Source organism: Cetorhinus maximus, chromosome 10 (assembly GCF_964194155.1).
Source record: "Cetorhinus maximus chromosome 10, sCetMax3.hap1.1, whole genome shotgun sequence".
In the NCBI taxonomy this organism is placed as follows: domain Eukaryota; kingdom Metazoa; phylum Chordata; class Chondrichthyes; order Lamniformes; family Cetorhinidae; genus Cetorhinus; species Cetorhinus maximus.
Window position 1 is genome coordinate 10,872,244 of NC_135888.1, and position 23,179 is coordinate 10,895,422.

Consider the following 23,179-nt stretch of genomic DNA (forward strand, 5'->3'; position numbering starts at 1 on the left):
TATCCAAAAAAAGACAATCTAATCATCTCCCCTTAATATTCAATGGCATTACCATCATTGAGTCACCCACCAACAAGAACAGAACAGAAGCTATGTATTCTGTGATGCTAACTCACTTCCAGACTCCCCAAATCCTGTACACCATCTACAAGGCACAAGTCAGGTGTAGAATACTCTTCATTTGCCTCGCTGAGGACAACTGTGACAACACTCAAGAAGCTAGACACCATCCAGGACAAAGCAGCCCATTTGATCAACACCCCATCCATCACCTTAAACATCACTCCTTCTACCACGGTGACAGCAGTGTATACTATCTACAAGGCGCACTGCAGCAACTCACCAAGATTTCTTCAACAGCACCTTCCAAACCCACGACCTGTACCACCTTGATGGATAAGGATAACAGATACATGGGAACACCACTGCCTGCAAGTTCCCCTCTAAGTCACACTCCATCCTGACTTGGAATTATATCGCTGCTCTATCATCATCACTGGCTCAAAATCCTGGAATTCTCTACCTTACAAGGGGAGGCAATGGCATAGTGGTATTGTCACTGGACTAGTAATCCAATGACCTAGGGTAATGTTCTTGGGACCTGGGTTTGAATCTCGCCACGGCAGATGATGGAATTTGAATTCGATAAAAATCTGGAATTAAAGTCTAATGATGACCATGAAACCACTGTCAATTGTTGTAAAAACCCATCTGGTTCACTAATGCCCTTTAGGGAAAGAAATCTTCCGTCCTTACCTGGTCTGGCCTACATGTGACTCCAGACCCACAGCAATGTGGTTAAATGCCCTCTGAAATGGCCTAGCAAGCCACTCAGTTGTATCCAGCCATCACAAAGTCTCAAAAAAGGAATGAAACCAGACAGACCATCCAGCATCGACCTAGACACCGGAAACGTCAACGGCAAACTCAACCTTGTCGACCCAGCAAAGTCCTCCTTACTAACATCTGGGGCTTGTGCCAAAATTGGGAGAGCTGTCTCACAGACTAGTCAAGCAACACTTGCTTGCAATAACATGCTCACTGATGCTCAGTTTAGGTTTCACCAGGGCCACTCAGCTCCTGACCTCATTACAGCCTTGGTTCAAACATGGACAAAAGAGCTGAACTCCCGAGGTGAGGTGAGAGTGACTGCCCTTGACATAAAGGCTGCATTTGACAGAGTGTGGCATCAAGGAGCCCTAGCAAAACTGGAGTCAATGGGAATCAGGGCGATAACTCTCTACAGGTTGGAGTCATACCTAGCACAATGGAAGATGGTTGTGGTTATTGGAGGTCAGTCATCTCAGCTCCAGGACTTCACTACAGGAGTTCCTCAGGGTAGTGTCTTCGGCCCAATCATCTTTAGCTGCTTCATCAATGACCTTCCTTCATCAATGACCTTCCTTACATCATAAGGTCAGAAGTGGGGATGCTCGCTGATGATTGGACAATGTTCAGCACCATTCGCGAGTCCTCAGATACTGAAGCAGTTCATGTCCAAATGCAGCAAGACCTGGACAATATCCAGGCTTAGGCTGACAAGTGGCAAGTAACATTCGCGCCATGCAATGACCATCTCCAACAACAGAGAATCTAACCATCATCCCTAGATGTTCAATGGCATCACCATCACTGAATCCCCAATATCAACAGCCTGGGGGTTACCATTGACCAGAAACTGAACTGGACTAGCCATATAAATACTGTGGCTACAAAAGCAGGTCAGAGGCTAGGAATCCAGCAATGAGTAATTCACCTCCTGACTCCCCATAGTTTGTCCATCATCTACAAGGCACAAGTCAGGAGTGTGATGGAATACTCCCCACTTGCCTGGATGAGTGCAGCTCCCACAACACTCAAGAAGCTTGACACTGTCCAGGTCAAAGCAGCCCGCTTGATTGGCACCACATCCACAAACATTCACTCCCTCCACCACCGACACACAGTAGCAGCAGTGTGTACCAGCTACAAGATGCACTGCAGAAATTCACCAAGGGTCCTTCGACAGCAACTTCCAAAACCACGAAGAAGGACATGGGCAGCAGATAGATGGGAACACCCACCACCTACAAGTTCCCCTCCAAGTCACTCACCACTCTAACTTGGAAATATATCACCATTCCTTCGCTGTTGCTGGGTCAAAATCCTAGAACTCCCTTCCTAACAGCACTGTGGGTGTACTTACACCACATGGATGCAGTGGTTCAAGGAGGCAGTGCACCGCCACCTTCTCAAGGGCAACTAGGGATGAGCAATAAATGCTGGCCCAGCCAGCGAAGCCCACATCCCGTGAATGATAAAAAAATACAGCATCTTCACCGCATGAACTACAATAGTTCAAGAAGGCAGCTCCCCACCATCTTCCTAAGGACATTTAGGATGGGCGATCTCTGCCAGCGATGTCCATATCCCATGAATGAATCACTTGACAGAACAGCTTTTAGTGAGTGAAGCTTCACCCTATGTTAGAAAGCATGGACGAACTAATTATGTGCATTTCAATATTACCCATAACAGAATTTACACTTTGAATGTGGTGCAGATAAATTCACCATTCTTTCAGACTTATCAGCATCACCCACACCTGTAGGAAAATACTGAACACACATCAAAGCTAATGAAGCTCGCATTGTCTCAACTCTGTTACAAATGGATTACGGAGTGGAAAACTGTTTGGTCTTTTACAATAGGAATTTTGTAAAACACTGTGTGACTGGCTGGAAATTTATTTTACTGGCCTGACATTTAATTACTGAAATGCTATTTATCGTAGTACTGAAAGCACATTACCCAAGAACAAAGTGTACTTATTATCAAAGGTGGAGATGCGTTACAATTAAATAAAAACAAAAGGAAACATTCTATTCACATTTTATGATGAAAATCTTTCATCACACTTTTGAAAATTTATTGTGATGCCCTTTGGTGTAACAGTAAATGACTAATCAAACAATAATAATAAAACAAATATAGATTTCAATATTCCGACAATAGAACAATTGTTACATCCCTTAAGCAATGCGATGCTTAATGAACAGTAAGGCACAACAAACAAACTTCACTCATGGAATATGTTCATTACTCAGGTTTCTAACAAATTCATAAGATTGACTGGATTAAATTATGATGATCAGGCTAATTTCCTCTTTGCACTCATAACGTGCATTGAGCTGCAGTGATTTGAAGTACTGGTGTTTATGGAGTCAGTGCAGACTTTTGCTCACACTCTGAATATTGCTCCTGGCAGCAAACTGATGCAATGGAGTGACCCCCGCAATAAACAATGGTCTTACTTGTTAAAGGAGCAATTAAAGGGTTTCTCCCTAAGTTCAGACTCGTACCAGAAAACCCATTATTGGCGGCTGCACAGAGCTGACAATACAGTATGAATGAGAAGGTAATGCATCAAATCAACAAAACCAGCACACAAGATATAAGAAAACAGTTTCCAACTTGTGGAATGGTGAGGAGACGGAAGACAATCTCCCTGGCCTGATAGGAAAGGGTTTCCCATATGACAAACAGATGCCAGAGCACATCACATCAAGCTCATCCATTCTGTTGCTATGAAATAGCATGTCCACTGATTCTCTGCTTTCAATAGGGAACTGCGCTTGAAGGAAGTACAGATTAAAGCCAGGGCACGGACCAAAGACAAAGCAGTCCACTTGTCAGCACCCCATCCACTACCTTAAACATTTTAGGCACTCTACCACCAAAACAACTCAGAGCAGGGTTTCCCACCACTCAGATTGAAAATAGAAGGGGGGGTGGTGGTGAGCGGGGACCTCGCTTTGGCAGATGGCAGGACCTGGGACCCTCCCCAAGAGCTGTCAGCCCAATCAGGGGTGGCCATTGCTGGGACTGCACCCAGAGGATAAGGGCACATCGATGCCATGTGCCCTCATACTCAGGTAAGTGGGTGTGTCAGGGCCAATCAGGCACGCCCTGGTGAAGGCAGGGGGTTGTCACTGAGGGCAGGTGTAAAGGAGGTCCCATCACTTCCCCCTCTCCACCCTCACAAAGTCCGTTGGGAGCAGTGACAAAAAGAGGCCCTTAAATAGCTACTGAAGTGGCTCAATTGGGCTCCTGGTTGGCAGCTCATCTGCTGCCTTTCCCCACCACTGGCAATTGGTATGGCAGAAAAGCATTGGCAGCTCCTGACACCTTCCCATGCTTTTTGCCCACCTTCTCACCTCCCCCCCAACCCTTTGCTAACGGCCCAGGAAATTTCCAAGCACCATGGCTGCAGCATGTGCTATTTACAGAATGCACTGTAGGAACTAGCCATGGCTTTATTGACAGCACCTCCCATACCCAAGACGTCCAGTACCTAAAAGGACAAGGGCAGCAGGAACACCGCCACCTCCAAATTCCCCTCCGGGTCACACGCCATCCTGACGTGGAAATTAAATGATGTTCCTTCATTGTTGCCAAGTCAAAATGCTGGAACTCTCTAACAGCACTGTGGGAGCACCATCACCATAAGGAGAGTAATGGTTCAAGAAGAAGGCCTAACACCACTTTCTCAAGAGCAATTTAGAATGTTAACCTTGTCAACTTCACCAACAAATCATGAATGAATTGAAAAGCTGATTCTCCAAGGCACCCTCCCTAGAGTACACTCCCCTGCACTAGACAGGGTACAACTGAGATTCTGCTAGAAGGCGTGCTTTACATTTTGAATGATTCAGTGCTCAGGACAGCACATGACTAACAAGGAAACTAACATTTAGCACATTCAAATTGCAACAGGTGACTACTACACTTCAAAACTACTCCATCGGCTTTGGGACAAGCTGAGGTTGTGAAAGGTGCTATAGCAATGCAAGTCTTTCTTTCATCAACATTCAACCATGCCATGTGTCCTCAAACTCAGGTACGTGGGTGTCAGGGCGAAGGCAGGATTTTTGTTATCAGCACAGAATCTAACTGGGGAGATCGAAGGATGTCTGATCCCACATATAAGTTGAAGAAACACTTTCTGAACTGACCACAGCATTTGACTGTTACCATTGCCAGTTCCATGCTTTACCACTTTCAAACTACTCACAAACTAGTAACAATTTCCAAATAGCATGTAGTCATGCATGCGCTTAGAAGACACTCCCGATATGACAGAATCTAATTAACTCTTAGAAGCTAAAATAAAAAACACTAGACATAAATAGTAACTGTCAGCACCTAGGGGCAAAGAAAGGTTGGCTGACATTTTTGGCGAAGGTCCCTCATCAGAACTGGTGAAAGTTCTCGAACAAACATCGACCTATGTAGGCTCATCAATTCCAAAAAGCCAGTTGGTGAAGGGCATTAGTTGACCCAATCTTTACTCAGTCTTAAATTTATTCACAGGGCAAAACATTACAAACACATACCTCACAACTCAGCCACCCTCACTGTTTCAATATATATATTCTTTATGTACTCAAGCGAAACCCCAATTAATGCCCATCACATGCATACAATTAAACACAATTAATCAACAATTGTCAAGTACCTTTACTGTTCCTGCTTTTATTTCAGATGTGAAAGACAGTACAATGCAGCAGTCCCTCAATACAGCACTGGAGTGTCAGCCAAAGATTTCATGCTCAAGTCTGTAGAGTGGGGCTTGAACCCACAGACTCAAAGCAAGAGTGCTATCAATTAAGCAACGACTGACACTTCAGAGAGGGAATTCTTAAAATGCAGATAATGACGATTGAATGTTTTGCCACCGATGGTGAAGTGTACCCTAATCTCAGAGGAGTGAGGGCTTGAGCTGGGATATAAAGCTGCATTGCGGGGTTATAACGGAGGAAGGGATGATATCAGAGACTCGGCGCGGACTGGTTCCAATCTTGCCAATGAATTGCTGAAGAAAATTAAGGCTCAGCCATGACTTGATGTCAGACAGATGACTGAACAGTAGAGAGACAGTTGTAAAGCAGTAAGATAAGCCAGGGTATCTCCGACAAAGCAGAGCTCATGCAATCATGCACTCTTCCCCTTCTAATCTAGGTCAAATCTGCAATCCAGAGCTCAGAGTTTTTACAACACCATCATACATTAGACAAATATAGGATCTAAAATTTCAAGCCATGAATTACATCAGATGTTCACCAATGAGTCTGGAGTTGCGCTCAGAAGGGCAGTGCAATGTTAAATTGTGGGTCACCCCATTTACACATCCACCTGAAGTGCATTACTGGTGTGAATACAGGAAATTTGGAGCATTATCTTCATTTAAATATATTTAAATTAGGTGCACGGTGCGTCAGCAGGTGGATCACAAAATCATCGTAAGAAATTCAGTTTGCTGTCTAGAAACACTATTACATCTTGGAGGAGCACTAAAATGAATGGAGCACTGTGTTCTGGGTTTGAATGTGTAAAGGAGGTTGTTGGACATGTCCATCAAAACAACTGAAAACAAAGAAGAGTGTCACTGGCAGTAAAATAGGATGGTCTGAAATATATAGGAATGGTTTGGCATGTGGACATTCTTGAATAACAAAATAGGATATGATGCAAACGTAAAGGGGAGGTGTCAGCTGTGGCTCAGTTCATAGCACCCTCGCCTTTGAATCAGAGGGTTGTGGGTTCATATCCCACTCCCGGAAACCAAGAACTGTGATTGTACTCGAAAAGAGTTGCAATTTCCTCTAAGTCATAAGGTTCTGGGAACACGTCCCACTCCAGGGCTTTAGCACAAACATTAAGGCTGCCACTCCAGTGCAGTACTGAGGGAGTGCTGCACTCTCTTTAATATGAGATATTAAACTGAGGCCCCATCTGCCTCTCAGGATGTAATAGATCCCATGGCACTATTTCGAAGAGGAGCAGGGGAGTTATCTCCTGTGTCTTGCCCATTATTTACCCCTCGATCAACATCACAAAAACAGATTATCTGGTCATTATCACATTGCTGTTTGTGGAGTTGCTCTGCACAAATTAGCTGCTATGTTTCCTACATTACAACAGTGACTACACTTCAAAAAGTACTTCATTGGCTTTAAAGCGCTTTGAGATGTCTGGTAGTTGTGAAAAGCCCGATATAAATGGATACCTTTCTTTTCTTTATAAACCAATATCTATTTTGTATTGGTGTCCCTGCTCTAAGAAAAGATTGTGATGTTCACATTTTGTGACTTTAGTATTTTCAATAATTGATTCCAAACTATTAGATTTTCAACACAGCAATACAAGGTATGGTCCCTGCACTACCCTGGAAGCACAGAAACCAGCTGCTAGCTAGATCCATCTTCGCATAATAATAATAATAATCCAAGTCAAACTATTACCCCAAGAAGTACTGATGGGGGAATGTGACCAGTATTACTCCTTACCTCGTCACTTGATCCATTTTCCACCCGGAATCTTCCCGCTCTCTGTATGGCTCCATCTGCATCACTGGAAATAAGCTGCAAATAGGGGGGGAAAAAATACTTAATTTTAATGGTTGCTGCAGATTTTTGAAAAAATTAGAAACTCATACTTCAAAAGATTTAAAAAACTGTCCCACGCAATGTAACATTTCATTTCTAATTCATCAACTCCCTTCATTACTCAAAAAAAACTCATGTGGGTAGAGGATCATAAATACTCGCATAGACCAGTTGGCCGAATGTCCTGTTTCGGTGCTATAAATTCTGTCTAATTCTATACAATGGTTATATTGTATTCTCATTTTATGGCTGACTTTGCTCTCCTAAAATTGTCTACATTAAGTCAGTTGCAACATAAAAAAGTCCAATTCCCTTCAGGCTAAGTGTTCAGGAATTTTGAGTTACATTGCAGGAGCTACACTTGTTTTATTTCAAAGGCTTTATATTTTCTTTTAGAAAAAAGACATTTAGTGAAGCATTGGCACAGCAATCATAATATTTAGAAGCAGCCCTCCCACAAAGCCCTTGTGGAATCCTGTGGGCACATAGGACAGAGCATTAAAAAAAATGTAACAATGAAGAGAAAGGTCACCTACTCCAAGTTCCCACTGCCTATTGAAATAAACCACTGCCTCAATTGTTCTTTCATAGGATTAATTTAATGACAGATACATTTCTGTAACATCAAAACAACTAAATCATCTAAGTGCTGTATGAATCAGAATGACTGAGGTAATATCAGCATGTGTGGGTTAGAAGTGAATGGTTGATAACACACTCAGACAACTCAGGAGAACAGAAGCACACAGTTGGGGCTGAGGACAAATTATAAAAGTGAAAAAATATCTGGATCAAATTTCTTATTTGTAGTGGAGGTGCAATGCTATCTGGGTCATTTTGTGCATACGGGTGATCCTTGGTGTGTAGAAATATACAGTACCTGCAAAATTAATTAAACTACCTTTTCAGACCTAAATCACTTTCCAAACCTAGAACACACCCATGCATGCATGCACACACTCAAACATACATACACACTTGTACATACACACAGACACTTTTAACATTGATCAAGCAGAAAGATGTGTACGTATTAATTAAAGTTGGGAAAAATATTATTTCTTCCAGGTTCTCAATGGCTTTCACTTTTTAACCACAAAATATATTTAATGTACAATAAAGGCTGTGCATTGCTGCAATCTGTTCAATCTTCAGTCATGTACTTCAAATGGCACTACTCGGTGAGGAGCAGGAAATTCTCCTGGTGTCCCAACCAACAGTTATCCCTCAACCAACATCACCAAAAACACTTTGGTCATTTATCTCACTGCTTTTTGTGTGGCCTTGTTGTATGCAAATTGGCTGCTGTGTTTTCATTCATTGCTACATTGCCTATCTTTCATTGGTTTTGATGCACTTCATTCTAAGGTTGTGAAAGGCGTTATATAGATATAAGTTCATTCTGTTCTATCCTGGAAAGCCTGTTTGTGAAGGATAGTACTGGAGCCAATCTTTACTTAGTCTAAAGTTCACAGCGTGAACAAGTTTACAAGCACACACCTCCTAACTCAATAACATCATAGTTTCAGTAAGTGTCTCTTAAATATATATAATTTATTCATATATATACACACACATATATATATATATAAAATATATATATAATATATTATATATATAAAAATATAACTTCCTTTAAAAATGTTTTATGCTATCTCTTCATCATATTTGTTCTCAATTTATTTGTCACGCAAATTGATATGATTCTTCCAACCTCTGCTTTCACTCGCCTGTTATATGTAATCTGTCACTCCACTTTCTACTTGTTCTGATACACACTGGAGGACAACTGACTGTTTTGTGTAATTTTCAGTAGTTCCCATTAATTCACAAGTCCTTATATGTGTGTGTGTGTGTGTGTGTGGATATATAGATATATATATATCTTTTAAATTAACCCTTCTCAGTCTGTAGGCTATTCTTCACCTCATCAATCATTAGTCTTAAACAGTAAAATTCATCCCAACTTTCATCCACACAATTCACCGACAGAATGTTAGATGCAGCTGCCATATACCAGCATCTGAAATGGTGTTAACACCACAAACATCAAGCTGCTCCTAGTAACAGTCCAAGAAGCATCTACCACTTACCTATAAAGCTAAAGCTGAACAAAACTTATGTGGAAATCTTCTGAAAGGTGCAGAATTTTAATAAGCCATGTAAAAGAGATTTACGTTTCATGATTTTGATCTACAGACTGTGCAGGCGAAGGCAAAGATGCTTATTTTCATTCAGCTACTTTTGCAGCTACGTTAATTGTAGCTTCAAGCGAGTTAAGTTATCAGCAGTTAACACACGCTATAATTACCCTAATCACCCACCAAATACAATTAAACATTTGAAGAACGTGGAGTTTGAAAAGTCCTGAAATGTGCCCCTTTTCAACAGCCTGTTAGCAAAGCATTTTCCTGACCAGGGAGCTGGGTGGCCTAGGAAGGGATTAGGATCCTTCTCCACGATTACTGAGGAAGGGATGGAAAATTAGGCAATATCTCAACTAACACTTCTCTTACACATCCAAGGACAATGGATGGTGAGCATTGTTAGTAACAGCTTAGGGGAAAAGTTCTACTGTTCAAGAAACGGTGCAGAGGCAGCAATCATCGGCCAGGATTTTCCGGCTCCATCATGGCGGACCTGCCGCAAGAGACTCGGCGGCCCAGCCAAAAGTCCTTTGACTTTTGGTGGGACCAGATGACCCTGGTGGCGGGCGGGGCCGGAAAATCCTGCTCATAGGCAAACCATGACCAGAAGTATAAAACTACCACCATAACCAGTACTAAACCATTACGAAACGACAGCCATAAGCACTGCTAAACTATAACAAAACTACAACTCTAACTAGTGCTAATAAAACTACAACTATAACTAAATATGATTGAGTTTTCTGCCAAACCATAACTTACCCACACCTAAACTAAACAGGATTACAAATATTATGCTAAGTCTAGCTAAACTACAACCATAACTAGTGCTAAACCACAATGAAACTACAACTGTAACAACTATAAATACAAATGGCATGCTAAATCATTGCAAAACTAAAATTACAACTAATTTGTGTCTAGAAGCCTTTCAAGTGCTGAGAGTGAGGAATCTTACCAGCCACCCAGTGCACATTGGAAAATCTCAGTAACAATACCCTCAACTTTCATAGGTGGTGGGTAAAGTTCCTTGTTGAGGATGTGTCCTCATAAAAATTAAACCTAACGGCAGGACCAATCCCGCACAGCAGTTGTTTTTTGGTTCCCATTTAGTGCTGTGTGCTGGTCTCTGAGGGGAGGGAGGATTCCAATGGTGCTTCAATAACCGAGCAGCTTTCCCCCACCACTTCACCATTACGGTTGATGGTTTGGTAGAAACTCATAAGCAACAGCTTTGTTGACACAATACGTTCAGAGAAGGATGGTAGATAGAGAAAAACAAAGGCAGGAGAGGGAGCACAAGCGCGAGAAAGAGCATCTTGTTACAATCTACAAGATGCACTGCAGCAACTCACCAAGGCTCCTTTGACAGCACCTTCCAAACCCATGGCCTATACCACCCTAGAAGGACATGGGCAGCAGATGCATGGGAACACCACCACCTGGGAGTTCTCCTCCAAGCCACATACCATCCTGACTTGGAACAATATCTCCATTTCTTTACTGTCACTGGGTCAAAACCCTGAAACTCTCTTCCTAACAGGACTGTGGGAGAACCTACCACTAGACCAGCAGTTCATGAAGGCAGCACACCACCACCCTTAATTAGAGATGGGGCAACAAATATTTGCCAAGCCAGCAACACCCACTTCCTGTGAAAGACAGCATTATAGATTCATGAGATAAAGGTATAGATGTGCTGTTGGATCCTATCTCATGGATCAATAATGCCATCGGCTTCCTAAACTTTGGGACACTAACAGGTCCTTAAAAAGCTCTTACTCTGCATTGCAAAGCAATTAATATAATAAGAGAACACTGGATCAACAAAGATAAAAGCAAAAAACTGCGGATGCTGGAAATCCAAAACAAAAACAAAAATACCTGGAAAAACTCAGCAGGTCTGGCAGCATCTGTGGAGAGGAACACAGTTAACGTTTCGAGTCCACATGACTCTTCAACAGAACTAAGTAAAAATAGAAAAGAGGTGAAATATAAGCTGGTTTAAGGGGGGGGGTGGTGGTGGTGGGACAGGTATAGCTGGATAGAGGGCCAGTGATAGGTGGAGATAACCAAAAGATGTCACAGACAAAAGGACAAAGAGGTGTTGAAGGTGGTAACAATGGATGGAAATACATTTAAAATTAATGGAAATAGGTGGGAAAAGAAAAATCTGTATAAATCATTGGAGAAAAAAAAAGGGATCAGAAAGGGGGTGGGGATGGAGGAGAGAGTTCATGATCTAAAATTGTTGAACTCAATATTCAGTCCGGAAGGCTGTAAAGTGCCTAGTCGGAAGATGAGGTGCTGTTCCTCCAGTTTGCTTTGAGCTTCACTGGAACAATGCAGCAGGCCAAGGATGGACACGTGGGCATGAGAGCAGGGTGGAGTGTTGAAATGGCAAGCGACAGGGAGGTCTGGGTCATGCTCGCGGACAGACCGAAGGTGTTTTGGATCAACAAAGTTCTTTTCAACCAAGTGGAATCTCAGAATAGTGTTAAAGCTGCCAACCAGCACTCCCAGGCATGTTTTACTGCTCCTTTAAACATGACCCTCTGTGAGTATATGCAACAAGAAGCTTGCTCATCAATGTTTCTAACTAAGTCAATTATCGAGATGATCTGTTATACAAATATACTGATGTTATGAACATCCTCAGTGATAACGGTTCCTAACTAGCATTGTCAGATGTTATAAGGAAACTGGGAACTGATCAGGTTCGACGTTGGTGCTTCTGTAGCTTGGAAGTGAGTCCAATGCTGAGAACTCTGTGCTAAATCAAACATTGAACTATCACTATTCCACATTAACCCATTAAGTAATTCAGCCTCTAGCTTTGACTACGTACAGAGAAGAACAGTGCATACATAAGAATGAAACCTTAAATTCCAGTGGCAGAAAGGTCAGTTACCAGAGGACACAGATTTAAGGTAAATGGTAGAAGAACTAAAGGAGAGGTGAGGAGACTTTATTTTGGCACTGCAATTTGTTTAGATCTGGAGTCTTCTGTCTAAAAGGGTGGTAGAAGCAGATACAATAACAAATTTCAAAAGGGAACTGGATACATACTTGAAGGAGAAATATTTACAGTGCCACGGGGATAGGGAATGGAGTGGGACTAATTGTATAGCACTTTCAAAAAGCTGGCACTGGCAATGATGGGCTATAGGACCTCCTCCCGTGCTGTCATCACCCTATGAATTTATGTCAAACCAGTTCCTAACAATGATTTAAACAAAAATGTCTTATTTGTAATTGATCAGCAGGGTGGCCCCAACAGGATTGCCCCAGTAGGGTGGTACCAGCAGAATGGTCCCAGCAGGGTTACCCCAGTAGGATGGTCCCAGCAGAGTGGCCCAGCAGGATATCCAATGGAGTTGTCGCTCTAGTTGGTCAGAACGGATATGGCTTGACAGGAGTCTGGTGCAGGGTTCATTTGTTGCACTAAGCTCTAGGCTAGAAATTCAATTTAAAAAATATATCCAATCAGACTTTTCCTGACATCACGTACCACACCGCACTGCCTTCTCTCCTCCCCACCCCTCCCACTTTCTATTGTGCAAATTTTGCATCCCTGTTACCATGAATTTCCCTCCCCAAACGAAATGGCATTTTGACTGAAAATAATAAGGGGCATAATTTTGCCCTCACCAGGCGGCTTGGCGAGGGTGGTCGGAAATCTGACCACCGCCCGCAATCGGGGTCCGACCACGATTTCAGGCTGCCGGGCCAATTAAGACCCGCCCAGCGTGAAACACGGCTCGTCACTGGTTGGGAAGGACCGAGCGGGGGCAGAGGCCTGTCGGCCGCTGGTTCCAATGGCCGGTTTTTAAACTGGCCAGTGGCCGGTTTAAAAACAGCCCAGGCAGCCCCAGAAAGGCTGCCAGGGAAGGACGTCTGTCTGCCGTTGCATGGATGGAGTGCAGTGTGTCAGCAAACGCCAGGCAGGAGGGTAGGTCAGGGGGGGCACTCAGCTCCCTGTTTTTCCAACGAATGCATCGCTGCCCTCCTGGAGGAGGTGGCTGCCAGAGATGGGAGGAAGAGGCCACCGCACCTCACCAAGAGGGCACGGGGGGAGGTGGCAACCTGGGTGAGTAGCCACGACGTGGCGTGGCACACTTGAGTGCAGTGCTGGAAGCGCTTCAATGACCTGCTGCGCTCAGGAAGGGTGAGTATCATGTTGGCATGGGGTAGTGTGTTCAATTATTTTGGGCTGGCCATCCCCCAGTGGAGCTCAGTGGTGTTACCGTATGAGTGCCAACTGTCAATCACATCGGTGCTAGCCATGGGGCTGAGCTCTAGCTGCTTTACTGAGTGCCTTGCCGCTCGAGGGCCAAAACTCGGATCTGCCTTGCAAGGCGCTCCTCAGCTGGGGTTGGCCAGGCTGCAATGGTGCTGCAGGTACAGAGTGGACTAATCAATGCTCCTCTGTCCTTTCAGGAGAAGACATCCCATAAGAATATTGAGAGGTCATGGACTGGCAGAGGACCCCCACACCCGCTCATCCTCTCCCGCTATGAGCAGGAGGCCTTGGAGCTCGAGAAGCACCATGCACCTCGGTCAAGCGGCCGAGGCTGGGGTGTCAGATGAAGGTAAGAGTGCAGTGCACTGAGGTGAGAATTTCGGCTTGTGCAACCATACTAGTGCAGTCTCTTCACTGATGTGAGCCTCGAACCTGGAGTCCCCATTGCTCATTGAAAGATGAGGGCACCATGATGCAGATCCCTACTGTCTCACCAGGGTGTCTGGCATGCACAGTGACAGTGTGATGACTTTAATGACATGTCCTTCTTCTCCCTTTTAGGTTCACCAGCAGGCGTATGCTCTCCGGATCCTGAAGGGCCACCCCTGACACCGGAGGACCACCATGCTCCCCAAGCAACTGCGTCACACCCACTCTCTGAAGCAGGCACCAGCGCAGATACCAGCACCTCAGTGGGCATTACTTCGGGATCTAGTATCTCGGTGCACATTGGTGAGGGCACTTCATATTCGCTTGAGCTGAAGACAGAGGCAGAGAGTGCCCAGGGCGCCGACAGTCGGAGGACTGCTGGCGACCAGGACGATGCTCAGTCGAAGGTTGATGATGGGCCTCTGGAGTCATCCATTAGGCAGCAGATGCTGGATGCGGAAGGATCTGGCAGAGATCCAAGATGGTATGCATGCCATGTTCTCTGTTGTGGAGGAGTCCCTGCGGAGTGTGAACACTGCGTTGACCCTCATAGCCAAGTACAATGCCTCCTCCACGGAGAAAGTGGCAACTCTCATGGAGAGACTGCTCCAGGAAAAGAATCAGGGCTTCCTGCAAACCCTCACATAGGCACTGACCTCAACTGGTCAGTGTCCGTGTATGAGATGGATGGGGCACCCAGTATCCCAACTAGGTGTCCGTCCATCAATGGCGAGCAGGGAGGTCCACAGCGACCTCAGGTTGACACACGGGCTGCTTGTCGTCTCTGCGGGCTCCTCTCAGGGTGCTCTGGATAACGGTAGCAGCTCCTCCACCCCTCTGCCGGTGACCATGGCATCTGATGAGGCTGTGATGACCTGGAGATGTCAATGTGGCACTGGCCGCTCCCTCCCAGGCGGGACCAGCACAGGCTCCACTGGCCAGAGGACGACCGTCAGCTTCATCAAGGCCAACAAGACAGCACAGTCAGCAAAGCCGTGCCAGCGAGGGGGGAAGCACCTAGACGTAGCACCCATAAACTTAAGTTTAAAGCACCTTAAGTACAAGAGGGACTGGTCACAGGTTATCTTTTGTTCCTCCATTTTGTTTTTCTTTTTTTAATGGTGTGACTACCAACACTGGTTTTTTTTCTGTTCAAGACTATGTGAGTTCCAACATAAAATTAAATTTGCTTTTGTGTTATTGGCCTGAGTATGCTTCATTTATTTTGTAGGTACAGGGTAGACCCTGGGTGGCTCGAACCTTTATTGCACAGGAACTGAGTGTATTTTGGGGGTCAAGGAAAGGGTTATTTCTGCGATCTACTATGGAGGCGGCAGCCCTGGCATGAGGTGGTAGTTCTTATTTGGCAGCCTAGCTGAAGGAGCGTTGGATCAAGGCACCCCTGGTGTCCCTGCCTCCCTGAAAGTTACCGAGGTCTGCCTCCACACCCTCAGCATTCTCCTCACCATGCTCCTGTTCTGACTCACTACTGGATTCATCCTCTGTGGCCTGTGCAGCTGCGTTAAGATCCTCTTCCTCCAGTGGGTCCCCCTTTGCCAGTGCCAGATAGTGGAGAGCGCAGCATGCAACCACAATCAGTGACACCCGCTCTGGGGGGTATTGTAGTGCGGCCCCTGAACAGTCACGGCATCGGAATCGCACCTTGAGAAGACCTATGGTTCTCTCTACCACCGCCCTTGTGGAGCCATGGCTCCTATTGTACCGTTGCTCCGCTTCTGTTCTTGGACGGTGGAGAGGCGTCATGAGCCACCTTTTCAAGGGATAGCCCTTGAAGCCATCCAGTCGGGCAGGAGGACTGAAGAGTCCCGGCACCTGGGAGTGTCTGAGGATGTAAGCATCATGGGAGCTGCCAGGGTACCTTGCACAGACTTGCAGAATCTGCATCCTGTGGTCACACACTATCTGCACATTCATGGAGTGGAATTCCTTCCTGTTGACTAAGGCACCCGGCTGACCCGCTGGCGCCTTGATGGCCACATGTGTGCAGTCGATTGCACCCTGGACATGGGGGAACCCAGCAATCGCTGCAAAGCCTCTGGCTCGCTCAGCCTGGCTGGCCTCATCCATACGGAAATGAAGGAAAGTCAACACCCACCTGAACAGAGCTTCTGTCACCAGCTTGACACAACTATGGACAGCTGATTGGGAGACTCCGCACAGATCCCCCATGACCTCTGGAAAGAGCCGGAGGCATAGAAGTTGGGGGCCACTGTAGCCTTCAGAGTCACTGGCATGGGGTGTCCACCCACACAGTCGGAGCTGATCTCAGGCCCGATCATCCGGCAAATGGAGGTCTCCCTTGAGAGACGGAGCCTCATTAGGCATTGCATCTCAGACATTTTGAGGTAGCTGCATCGCTGCCTGTAAACCCTGCCTGCAGGATAGTGGTGTCTTCTGCGGCCCCTTCCGCCTTGGACTTCCTCCTGGCCCCTTGTGCCTGCTCCTCTCCTCCCACAGGTCCCTCCCCTGGGAAGCTGCATTGGGACACCTAGCCTCCTCTCTCTTCTGCCCCTCTCCTCCTCCTCGAAGGAGGTGCCTCCAGCGGAGACCACAATCCCATTACCACGGTAAGAGAAAGCTGCCTGATACATGGAAGGGTCCACACAGTCCGAATCCTCAGGGGCCTGGAAGACACCAATGAGTCCAGAAATGAAGCCTGGAAATGCTGAGAATGAAGCCCTGATCAGAGAGTAAGCTGGCTGGTCCCAATAAGCCACCAGCAACAAGTTATCTCCAAAACTCCTCACTACTCACATTGACAATGTTGCTGACCCTTCTTATCCCGCCCGTGGATGAGGTTTTGCAGATTGTGGCCTGTCCACCTGCCTATTTTGCCCATGCGATGAGCGAAAAATCACACGGGCAATGTTAAATTGTCATCAATTGGGTTGTCAAAGGCCTTAACTGGCTTGTTAATTAATGGCGGATGTGGCTCCAGCTCCCACACGCACCCACCGGGCGAAATATCGCACGAGTGCCTGATAACGTCGGGGCGCTCTACCGACGTCATCGCACGTCACTTTATGCTCGAGCGGGTCGGGCGCGCGCCCACCCACTCAGCGAAAAATCCTGCCCAAGAACACGTAGAGCAATTGTCTTGCAGCAATGTAGCCTTGAAACTTAAAAACCTTGCTTCATTACACACTGAAAGTGTTATTAGAGTGGAAGTATCACAGTTGAGAAAGTGTAAGAATGAAAATGCTGTACTGGTTTATTTTCTGTTCAGGTGTTTAAGTATAATATGCTCTGACCGTATGCATTTCAGTCCATTGGACTGTACAATACTCAGAAGTCATCCTCGTGGAGAGTTTTTTTTATTCTTTCATGGGTCATGTGGGCATCACTAGCAAAGCCCACATTTGTTGCCCATTCCTAATTATTTTTGAATTGAGCGGCTTGCTAGGCCTTGGGATGTTAAGAGTCAACCACATTACTCTGGATCTGGAGTCACATGTAGGCCAGACCAAGTAAGGATGTCCTTAAAAGGATATTAGTGAACCAGATGGGTTTTTACAAAAATCAATGATCGTTTTGTGGTCACCATTACTGAGACGAGCTTTCAATTGCAGATCTTATTCATTAAATTCAAATTCCACCAGCTGCCATGGCGTGTTTGGAACCCTTGCATTCAGAGCATTAGCCTGGGTCTCTAGATTACTAGCCCAGTGACATTACCACTACCCTTCAAGATTGCCAAATGTTTAATGCATCCAAAATATCATTATATTAAGAAATCTTAAAGGATAATAACGATACAACATAGAATCATAGAGGTCTACAGCACAGAAAAAGGCCCTTCGGCCCATCGGGTCTGCGCCGGTCAAACAAGTACCTAACTATTCTAATCCCATTTTCCAGCACTAGGCCCATAGCCTTGTATGCCATGGCATCGCAAGTGCACATCCGAATACTTCTTAAATGTTATGAGGGTTCCTGCCTCTACCACCCTTTCAGGCAGTGAGTTCCAGATCCCCACCACTCTCTGGGTGAAAAAATTCTTCCTCACATCCCCTCTAAACCTCCTGCCCCTTGCCTTAAATCTATGCCTCCTGGTTACTGATCCCTCCACCAAGGGGAAAAGTTCCTTTCTGTTTACCCTATCTATGCCCCTCATGATTTTATACACCTCAATCATGTCCCCCCTCAATCTCCTCTGCTCCAGGGAAAATAACCCCAGTCTATCCAATCTTCCCTCAGAACTAAAACTCTCCAGCCCAGGCAACATCCTGGTAAATCTCCGCTGCACTCTCTCAAGTGCAATCACATCAATCCTATAATGCGGATTCCAGAACTGTACGCAATACTCTAGCTGTGGCCTAACCAGCGTTTTATACAGTTCCAGCATAACCTCCCTGCTCTTATATTCTATGCCTCGGCTAATAAAGACAAGTATCCCATATGCCTTCTTAACCACCTTATCTACTTGTCCCGCTACCTTAAGGGACCGGTGGACATGCACACCAAGGTCCCTCTGATCCTTGGTACTTCCCAGGGTCCTACCATTCATCGTGTATTCCCGGGCCTTGTTTGTCCTGCCCCAATGCATCACCTTACAATTATCCGGATTAAATTCCATTTGCCACTGATCAGCCCATCTGACCAGCCCGTCTATATCCTCCTGTAATCTAAGGCTATCCTCCTCACGATTTACCACCCCACCAATTTTCGTGTCATCTGCAAACTTACTGATCAACCCTCCTACATTCAAGTCTAAGTCGTTTAAATATACCACAAACAGCAAGGGGCCCAACACCGATCCCTGTGGAACCCCAATGGACACAGGCATCCAGTCACAAAAACACCCTTTGACCATCATCCTCTACTTCCTGCCACTCTGCCAATTCTGGATCCAATTTGCCAAAATGCCTTGGATCCCATGGGTTCTTACCTTCGTTATCAGCCTCCCATGCAGGACCTTATCAAAAGCCTTGCTGAAGTCCAAGTAGACTACATAAAATGCATTGCCCTCATCTATACACCTGGTCATCTCTTCAAAAAATTCAATCAAATTGGTCAGACATGACCTCCCCTTAACAAAACCATGATGACTGTCCTTTATTAATCCCTGCCTCTCCAAGTGTAAATAAATTTTGTCCCTCAGAATTGCTTCCAATAGTTTCCCCACCACTGAGGTTAGACTGACAGGCCTGTAGTTCCCTGGTTTATCCCTTCCTCCCTTCTTGAATAACGGCACCACATTGGCTGTCCTCCAGCCCTCTGGCACCTCTCCTGTGACCAGAGAGATGTTAAAAATTATTGCCAGCACCCCTGCTATCTCCTTCCTTGCGTCACTCAACAGCCTGGGATACATTTCATCCAGGCCTGGAGATTCATCTACTTTTAAGCCTGCCAGACCACTTAGAACTTCCTCCCTTTCTATGCTAATTTCTTTAATTATATCACAGTCCTTCTGCCTGATTTCCATACCCACGTTGTCCCTCTCACTTGTGAACACCAACACAAAGTATTCATTTAGAACCTTACCTACGTCTTCCGGCTCCACACACAAATTACCACTATGGTCCTTAATGGGCTCTACTCTTTCCCTAGCTATCCTCTTACTCTTAATGTACTTGTAAAATAACTTTGGATTTTCTTTTATTTTACCTGCCAATGTTTTTCCATGCCCTCTTTTTGCTCTCCTAATTTCCTTTTTAAGTTCCCCCATACACATTCTATGCTCCTCTAGGGCTTCCGCTGTTTTGAGCCCTCAGTATCTGCCATAAGCCACCCTTTTTCTCTTTATCCAATCCTGTATATCCCTTGACATGTTAAGTACTGCTTTAGAATAGCAATATTCTGCCCTGATAATAAAGGTGACTCTTTATGGGGACCTGCACAGTTGTTCACAAAGGAATCAGTTGAGATGCTAAGTGTTTTTCTACTGATTGCTACTGAGTGACAGTTTCTTTTATAAGTAAAATAGAACACTGCCCATTCACCTCTGGGATCTGGTTTTGCATCCCAACCGGACAGATGGAAATGAGTCACTTCTCAAAGCCCCTGACAAAATTAGCTTTGGCATTTTCAGTTGAGCTCCCACTGGACTAACACCAGAGTGTGAAGCTCCTTTCAAATTCCCTAATAACTGCATTAATGGAGCAAACCATGTTTTTGCTCCTACCTTTATTACTTGTGAGGTTTTTTATATATTCTCAGGAGATGAATGACGATGGCAAGGTTGCATCTATTGCTTATCCCTGGTTGCACTGAGAAGATGGTAGAGTTGACTTTCTTGAACCTCTGCAGTTCCTGTGGTGATATTGTTCCCATGACAGCTCCAGGTCAATACTTCCTGGCTAGAACAGGACAGATGAGGGACCAGCCAATTGTGAACCAACACGAGGACTTGGTCCACCCATTCATTCTCTTGGTTCCATCAAAGAACACTGATGCTGTGGACTGCTGCAGAACAAAAGCATCACAATGGACCATACGGGGCATTAAAGTGCAGAGTCCAATTTCCACAGTCTAAAACCACCTGTTCATTTGTGGACTGGATGGATACCCTTCCCTGTTCATTAATGCACTGGCGTGGACATGTGGAACCCTGATTGAATGTTTCAGCACCGGAAACAATTCATACCACCTTGTCTATGCCAAGTGTTTCAAAGAGTCATCCAATCTGTTAAAATGTAATTCCACCACCCTTTCAGGTAGCGTATTCCAGATCATAACAACTCGTGGCATAAAATATATTCTCATCTTCCCCCCACTTATTTCTTATGCATTAACTTAAATCTGTGTCCTTTGGTTACCAACCTTCTTGCCAGTGGAAACAGTTTCTCCCTCTCTACTCCACCACTGGACTAATAATCCAGAGACCCAGGGTAATGCTCTGGGGACCCAGGTTCAAATCCCACCATGGCAGATGGTGAAATTTGAATTCAATAAAAATCTGGAATTAAAAGTCTAATGATGGCTACAAAACCATTGTTGATTGTTGTAAAAACCCATCTTCAGAGAAGGAAATCTGCTGTCCTCACCTGGTTTGGCCTGACTCCAGATCCACAGCAATATGGTTGACTCTTAAATGCCCTCTGAAATGGCTTAGCAGGCCACTCAGTTCACTAAATCACTAAAAAAAAAGTCTACATGGACTGCAGCGGTTCAAGAAGGCAGCTCACCATCACCTTCTCATGGGCTATTAGGAATGGGCAATAAATGCTGGCCCAGCCAGCAACGCCTACATCCTATCAGTGAATATTTTTAAAAATCCTTTCATAATTTGAATGCCTCTGTTAAATCTCCCCTTCACTTTCTCTGCTTTAAGGAGGGCAATCCCAGCTTCTCCAGTCTCTTCACGTAACTGCAGACCCTCATCTTTGGTACCATTCTAGAAAATCTCCAACACATCCTCTCCAAGGCCATGACATCCTTTTAAAGTGTAGTGGCCAGAATTAGACTTAATTAGAATTGGGGAGTGTGTAGTCGGGGGTTTGGGGACAGGTGGTCAATTGTATTGTTACCCAGGAGCTAGATTCGGACTTTTCTGTTTAACATGTCCTGGGTAACTATTCAAGTAAGTAAGTCAGAACTGTCTGAAGTCTCCGACTCTAACTCAGCATTGGAGACTTTTTCAGAGTGTCCCTGGGAGTAGGCGAATTGCCCAATGGAAGTTCAAACTTCCCTAGCAATTCCCAAGGAATCACTGCGTTAGCATGTCCAAGAGGTGCCGTATCACAGCTTGGGACTGGCCAATAACAATGATCACGTCAGTTGCACGAAGACTCACTAGACTCTTGGTAAGACTGCAGAGTTGTAAAAAGTCTGTACCCTCTCCAGATAATGGGCAGAATTTCACCCATGTCGGACGGGCTCGGCAGGGACGATCGGGAAGCTGCGATCAAGGCTGGAAGCAAAAAATTCAGCTTAATTGAAATTTAATGGCCTTGACAGGCCTTTCAATTGTCGGTGGGCACACTGCCAACTCTGGCACGCACCCGCTGAATGAAATATCACGTGACTGCGTGTTGACATCAGGATGCTCGCCCGACATCAACACGTGTCATTTTATCCTCGAGCGGGTCGGGCACGCGCCCACACGCCAAGCTAAAAATTTTACCTAATGTCTCCTTTCCACTGAAAAATTGATCACAGCGTTTTGCCCAGCAAACATAGATTATGTCACTTGCATTTTTTTTAACTCATTTACAGGATGTGGGCGTCACTGGCTAGGCCAGCAATTATTGCCCATTCCTAATTGCCCTTGAGAAGGCGGTGTTGAGTTGCCTTCTTGAACCGCTGCAGTCCCTGTGGTGTGGGTTTTCCCACAGTGCTGTTAGGGAGGGAGTTGCAAAATTTTAACCCAGTGACAGTGAAGGAACTTGTCAGCCCAAGCCTGGATATTGTCCAGGTCCTGTTGCATATGGACATGGACTGTTTCAGTGTCTGCAGAGTCATGAATGGTGCTGAACATTGTGCAATCATCAGCGAACATCTCCACCTCTGACCTTATTATGGAAGGAAGGTCATTGATGAAGCAGTTGAAGATGGTTGGGCCTAGGGCACTACCTTTAGGAACTCCTGCACTGATGTCCTAGAAGTGACATGATTGACCTTGAATAACCACAACCATCTTCCTTTGTGCTAGGTATGACTCCAACCAGCGGAGAGTTTTCCCCTGATTCTCATTGACTCCAGTTTTGCTAGGGCTCCTTGATGCCACACTCGGTCAAATGTTGCCTTGATGTCAAGGGCTGTCACTGTCACCTCACCTCTGGAGTTCAGCTCTTTTGTCCATGTTTGAACCAAGGCTGTAATGAGGTTAGGAGCTGAGTGACCTGGAGGAACCCAAACTGAGCATCAGTGAGCAGGTAATTGCTAAGCAAGTGCTGCTTGATAGCACTGTTGATAATCCCTTCCATCACTTTACTGATGATCAAGATTAGACTGATGGGGAGATAATTGGC

At 45.3% G+C, this 23,179-nt stretch overlaps 1 protein-coding gene across 6 annotated transcripts in view; it reads right to left on the minus strand.

The window, feature by feature from the left end:
* The window catches only part of garnl3 (GTPase activating Rap/RanGAP domain like 3), a 421,640-nt gene that overhangs the window by 269,012 nt on the left and 129,449 nt on the right, over positions 1-23,179 (minus strand). For all 6 annotated transcript variants that reach the window (XM_078549946.1, XM_078549944.1, XM_078549945.1 and 3 more), the window contains exon 3: positions 7,329-7,403. In XM_078549946.1, the coding sequence (XP_078406072.1) occupies positions 7,329-7,403 (75 nt within the window). The remainder of the gene's footprint in view (positions 1-7,328; positions 7,404-23,179) is intronic.